At 30.3% G+C, this 7269-nt stretch overlaps 1 protein-coding gene across 7 annotated transcripts in view; it reads left to right on the plus strand.

Annotated features, from left to right (window-relative positions):
* Positions 1-1282, plus strand: part of LOC114324911 (liprin-beta-1) — a 114740-nt gene extending 113458 nt beyond the window's left edge. For all 7 annotated transcript variants that reach the window (XM_028272827.2, XM_050662856.1, XM_050662859.1 and 4 more), the window contains one exon: positions 992-1282. In XM_028272827.2, the coding sequence (XP_028128628.2) occupies positions 992-1117 (126 nt within the window). In that variant the 3' untranslated portion in view covers positions 1118-1282. The remainder of the gene's footprint in view (positions 1-991) is intronic.
* The last annotated feature ends 5987 nt before the right edge of the window (positions 1283-7269 follow it).

Raw genomic sequence — 7269 nt, forward strand, 5'->3', positions numbered from 1 at the left:
AAGTCACGTTTTAATCGCATTTCAAGCCAAATATAACGTCTTCCGTCACGTTTAACATCAAATCTCGAGTTTTAATAGCGTTTCTCGCCAAATGTACCTCTACGGCGCATCTCTTATGAAATATCACGTTTTACATCGTATTTTACAGCAAGTATCACGTTTTACATCGCATTTCACATCAAACATGACACCTTTACACAATTTACGCAAATTGACTCGTTTCGAATATAACGTCTTCCGTCGCGTTTAACACTAAATCTCGAGTTGTAATCGCATTTTTCGCCAAATGTCAACATCTGCCACGCATCTCTTATGAAATATCACGTTTTACATCGCATTTCACATTAAATATGACACATTTAGTCACAGTTTACGTAAATTGACTAGTTTCTTATAATAAGTCACGTTGTAATCGCATTCCAAGCAAAATATAATGTCTTCCGTCGCGTTTAACTATAAAACTCAAGTTTTAATTGCATTTCTCGCCAAATGTCAACCTCTACGGCGCATTTTAATCGCAGTTCTCGCCCAAAAACATCTTACATCGAGTTTAACACCAACTATCGAGTTTTGATCGCATTTTTTTGTAAAATGTTATGTTTTACGAAGGATTTCGTGTGGATTGTCACGTTTTACATCGCTGTTCACTTGATTGCCTATTTATAAAGGAAATACCACTACATTTTCTTGCTGAGACTGAAGTTTTGGAGAAGTACGAGTTTGATTATAAAAATATGGTCAAATTCAGAGAGAAGCGGCAAAATGAAGAACATTTATTATATTTCATTAACTGCTTCCTCCTATTTCAAAGTTTTAAATCCATAGAAATTTCTGATGCACAATAAAAATGACGGAATCGACAATACAGAGTGACATTTTTGCGCGCACACAACGGTGTCGGTTGTCACAGCACCGTCAACAAATATTTTCGCTTTTTATGTAGATTTTTTTAGTTTTCACGAACCTACTAATTGTTTTCTTTTTTTATTAGATGACGAGGATGGGAAACCTAGAGGAAGAGGTTGTCTATCGTCGCGTTGAATACAAACCTTCGAGATCACTACCAGCCTCTGCGGGAAACTCTCCAATTCCACAAAGATTGTTCGATAATAATTAGGTTTAAGTCTATCTGTACAATACCCCCTGTTTCCATTTTACCATATTTTTTAATATCGATATATTTTATAACTAATTTATAGTATAAAGACAATGTATGTACCAACATATCGCACATATTATCACTTATCACCTTATCGAAAAATATATAATCGTTTTTACTATTTATAGTTGAATCATCAATCGTATATGAACCAAATTTATTGATTATTGTTAGAAGTATATTACTAACTCTGCTCAAATTGTGCATTTTCATAATTTAGCACGTTTACGTGTATAAATAATTATCGTACAAAACGCTAAAAGGGGTTTCAACAATTTTTACGTATTAGACCAAAGAAATAAGAAAAAAATACCCTGTTTGTGGGAGAGACCCAACATTCCATGTATTATGAGGGTTCAAAGATCATTTTTAAAAAAGTTATTAACATTTATAAAAAAACCGAAATTTTTGACTTATTTTGCAATTTTCTAAACAACAAATACATTTAAAAAACCGCCGTTTTGAAGGTTTTTATATGAAATCTTGAATGGGTTGCATGTGAGAGTTCATTTTAAATGAAGTAAAAGTCAGACTTACTCTCAATCTTTATTATAACTTCCGACGACCGGTTTCGCTCTTTAAAATTTGTAGAGCATCTTCAGGTCAAAGGTAACAAGTTACAAAATGCTACAAATAAAAACCAGAATTAGCACATTGTCTGGTTGTAAAAGATGCTAAAGATCCATATGATCAAGCCAATGTTGAATAACATACATAAAAGTAGCGAAATAGCATACCAATGCACATGCAAGCATTCATGGGGGTGGTGGTACAAAACTTCCCTCAAACGCAACAACATGCGCAGAAGTTATGCTATATATAATCATGCAATCATAACGTGTCGTACTTACATTCGGATACAAGGTGCTATCAACTCAGTTTTCATTATCATGATGTTTCTTTTAAAGTTATGTTAACGGGATATGGTGGAATAGACGGACGATGCAGCAAAGGTAAACAAATCTATGGGACTTAGGAGTTCTTGAGGGATAGATTTGTTTACCTTTGCTGCATCGTCCGTCTATTCCACCATATCCCGTTAACATAACTTTAAAAGAAACATCATGATAATGAAAACTGAGTTGATAGCACCTTGTATCCGAATGTAAGTACGACACGTTATGATTGCATGATTATATATAGCATACTTCTGCGCATGTTGTTGCGTTTGAGGGAAGTTTTGTACCACCACCCCCATGAATGCTTGCATGTGCATTGGTATGCTATTTCGCTACTTTTATGTATGTTATTCAACATTGGCTTGATCATATGGATCTTTAGCATCTTTTACAACCAGACAATGTGCTAATTCTGGTTTTTATTTGTAGCATTTTGTAACTTGTTACCTTTGACCTGAAGATGCTCTACAAATTTTAAAGAGCGAAACCGGTCGTCGGAAGTTATAATAAAGATTGAGAGTAAGTCTGACTTTTACTTCATTCGTTTTTATATGACTTATAAGTTTCTTACAATTAAATTTGTTTCAAATGCACCAACTTTTGCTGGTAGACGAAAAAAGCAAAACTTAGCCGTTTTTTGGCCTTAATCTGTTAATAACTAATTATGTTTAACAAGTCGACTGCAGGAAACATACAGGGTGATTGATTAGTAGAGTAAAGCTTAATAGCTCCGCTATAGTAATAGATAGCAATAAAAGTTAATAACAAAAATTTTAGCCACTTTTGAGCTTCACATTACAAAATTAGTTAGAATGTTACAGGGTGTTCGATAACACAGTGGCAGACCTAACTTATGTTTTTTTAAATGGAACACCCTATATTTTATTTTGTATTCGAAATCCTGTTAACTTCTCCATCACAAAAATATAAAGGTTTGTTATGTTATACAGGGTATTTACAAAGTTATAACCACTTTTATAATATGAAAATCGTAACAAGTTTAACTCCCTGTATAAATAAAACTAAGCAAAACAGCAATGGTTTATTAATGCCATATTTTTTTACGTATTGTCAAAATTTTCAAGAATGATTGATATTGCTACTTTTCGTTATATCAAATACAGGGTGAGTCAAAACGCAAGTACATTATTTTCTCAGTAATTTTAAATGGAACACCCTGTATTTTATATCACTATTGAAAAGTACCATTACCGTACTTTAATTTTTAGATAACATTCCCTATGTCTAAATTTATTAGTTTTCGAGATATTTTCATTTTTCAATGGACCAGTAGCGTGGCCACAAAAAATCATTAGAATTTAATAAACTGGACTGATTTTTTTGGGGTTACGTTAATAATGAAGTTTATAAAATACCTCTAACAACTAGGGATGAGATGAAAAATAGAATACGAAGTGTATTTCGATGTATTAATTTAAAAATGCTTCGTAGAGTAAGTAGCTCATTCAATGATCGTTTTTAGGCATGCATAAATGTGTTAGGAGGTAATTTTGAACACCTTGTGTAATTAAATATTAAAAATATTTTATTAGAAGTAGCTTCTAATTTTTCAAACATGTTTTTTTTGCAAAATGTACTACTGATAAATTATTTTTCGTTCTTTATTTGTTACATTGTTACATTTACATACAAAAGTAGTGTTTGTGTGTTTTTTTGTAAAATTTATTACTAATAAATTTTTTTTATTTGCTACATTGTTACATTGATTACCGGATTGATAATCAATAATCATCAATTGTCAATTCAGCCATGGCTTACTTAAAATTTAGATAAATTAAGGGCCGGTTGTTCGAACGCTAATCAACAATGATCATTATCAAATAATTAATTACTGTCAATGTCAATTGTTAAAACATAATTAATTACAATTCTGAGACTATAATCAATTAAAATAACAATAATTATTAACATAATTAATAATAAATCTCATAATTGTAATTAATTATGTTTTCAGCAACCCAAACAAAGTTGACATTGACAGTTTTGGTGACAGTAATTAAATATTTAATAATGATCATTGTTGATTAGCGTTCGAACAACCGGCCCTTGACACCTAAAATAATTTGCTCTTAAAAATGAAAATATCTCGAAAACGAATAAATTTAGACATAGGGAATGTTATCTAAAAATTAAAGTATGTAATGGTACTTTTCAATAGTGATATAAAATGCAGGGTGTTCCATTTAAAATTACTGAAAAAATAATGTACTTGCGTTTTGACTCGCCCTGTATTTGATATCGAGAAAATTAGCAATCAATAATTCTTGAAAATTTTGACAATACGTAAAAAATATGGTATTAATAAACCGTTGCTGTTTTGCTTATTTTTATTTATACAGGGAGTTAAACTTGTTACGATTTTCATATAAAAGTGGTTATAACTTTGTAAATACCCTGTATAACATAACAAAACTTTATATTTTTGTGATGGAGAAGTTAACAGGACTTCGAATTTAAAATAAAATATAGGGTGTTCCATTTAAAAAACATAAGTTTGGTCTGCCATTGTGTTATCGAACACCCTGTAACATTCTAACTAATTTTGTAATGTGAAGCTCAAAGATGGCTAAAATTTTTGTTATTAACTTTTATTGCTATCTATTACTATAGCGGATCTATTGAGCTTTACCCTAATAATCAATCACCCTGTATAGTATTTCCAGTGGTTGTATATGCATGCATAGTTTCAATACATGCATGCCCAAAAATGGAGAAAAATGACTACCCAAGATTTACCAGTAATATGAATTTGAAAGCTTACTAAGAAAGAAGAGGAAAGTCGGACAATTGCATATTTTATATAAAATTTGAGTGTTTTGTCTTGAAAGTTATATGAACTCCAAGATATATAAAAAAGAAGAGTTATTGTAACGTGAAATGTTTGTTTGAATTTACTTTATTTGTGCAATCTTTAAAATAAAATAATTTTCATAGAAGACACACACTGTTGCTAATGTTGGTTGCCTAATAAGGTTTTCATTTATGCCAACCATTATTGATTAAAATTTATATTAGTCCATACAGAGAACAGACCCTTGTAATATTGATTGCATAATACCCTTATTATTTATTGGCGATTCGGATTAAGATCGCAGCACCAATGTGGTATCAAATTGAACCGAGCTAAGAGCCATTGTAATTGTTTACATACTGTATGTTGCATTCGTTTTATGTGTTTTTGAGTTAGTTTTGTTCGTTTATCTGTGTTTTTATTAATTTAATTATATTTTAGTGAACTTTATAAGAAAAAAATATCTTGGGTTAGTGTACACCAAAGATTGTAATTATTATTGTTAATGTTCTATTTTTGATCATGAAGTTATAGTAATATGTTACAGTTTAGTCATGAAGTAATATATAGCGTCAATTAAACGTGATTAAACAAACAAAGTATCCAATGACAATATGCCTTCAACGGGAAAGTAAATAAATAATGGCTCTTAGCTCGGTTACTGCAATAGCCATCAGAGGGCGTATTGCATAGGACGAGATGCCAATAGGTTTGTTCCAACACAACAAAGAACCGTCATATAACGATCACGTTCCTATATATAATAGGGCTTTTCATTCACAGTCATTTGTTTCGAGCTTCTGTCAAATTTCGTATAATCCGTGTATATTAATATTATACACAGATTATACAACATATGACAGAAGCTCGAAACAAATGACAATCGATGAAAATCCCTATTAACGTTCCATGGGTTCCATGCGAACGAAATAATACGTTTCATGTGTTATTCTGTTTACTGCGCATCGTTACGGTGATCGTTACATGGACGGTTTCTCGTTGTGTTAGAACAAACCTTAGACACTGTGTCCACGGATGGGGTGCCCAAGAGGAAAAACTTTATTTTCAATTTTAGCGAAAAATGACATTCTTGTAACTGTAAACTCCGATAAATAATTTGTGGGTTGTCATTTTCTTCGACAATGTTAAGCGTTCAACAAAGAATTTATCTTGTGAACTGGCATTCTTAATAAATATTTTGCTTGTTCTAAAACCCCCTAAAAAGAAAACAACAAATTTTAATATCAATAACAAAACAATAATAAAGAATAATAGGAAAAATAACAGTAAATAAAAAACAACTGCTCGACGTAGCCTCCACCAACTTGTTAAAACACTACATATATTATTGTTACGAATTCGAACTTAGTGCAAAAATTTATAGAGATTTACATAAAATTGGCTGCAAAATTAAGCAGGTTTTGAAAAATTTAAATCTTATTTTGTTTTATGGGGTTTTCGAACAAACAAAACTTTTTATCAAGAATGGCATTTTTCGCTAAAATGGAAAATAAAAAAGAATGTGTGTGTACTTTGTACGCACGTAAGAAGTTATACTTCTATTATATGATTATATGATTATAAACGAAATTAATATACTTTTTATTTATATTTTATTTAAATATTAAACTAATTTATACTTACTACTTCTCAAACATTTTTATTAAAACAGTGCCAAAAATTAAAATAATAAAAGAATATACACACACACAAACACATTAAAAATGCCACAAATGATTTCTCAACATTAATTGTCGGAAAATTTTTTAACTAAATACGTATTTTCTGAAAATAAAATTATATAATAAATATACTTACAATCATAAAATGTATAAAAAAAAATAAAAAAATAAAAGTTTCTATTGGGATTCGAACCAACTTACCAGCGCGGCTGGTATTGGCGTTGTATTGGGGTTCACTCGTATTAAACGCTTCGCCACGGAGACAGTGTGTCATTATGTGCGAAGATCGACTAACTAAACGGATTAAACTTTTGACATTTTTGAATTATGTAAATCAAATTATTTTGATTTTGAATTGAAATGATTTAGAATTGAAAAAATACAACAAAACATAAAGTAAGAAAACAATATATTAGGTGAATATTGATAGAAATTTTGATGGTAATCAAATTATGTAAATAAAAGTATTACATACTATGTATTTTGGTAGGTTCAAATAGGTAGGTACCTATGATACATTTACAATTATTACGTAGCTGTTGCTTTAAAAACTATTTAAAAATTACTACAATTATAAACTTTTTTGTTTCTGTCCTCACAACAATAAAACTAATATATTATACATTTGTTTACCTTCATATTGAACAATTATTTATTATTGACATATCATTTCAACACCCAATCAGAGCCCGTATAACGACTAATAAATTTCGCAAT

The sequence above is a fragment of the Diabrotica virgifera genome, chromosome 9, assembly GCF_917563875.1.
Source record: "Diabrotica virgifera virgifera chromosome 9, PGI_DIABVI_V3a".
In the NCBI taxonomy this organism is placed as follows: domain Eukaryota; kingdom Metazoa; phylum Arthropoda; class Insecta; order Coleoptera; family Chrysomelidae; genus Diabrotica; species Diabrotica virgifera.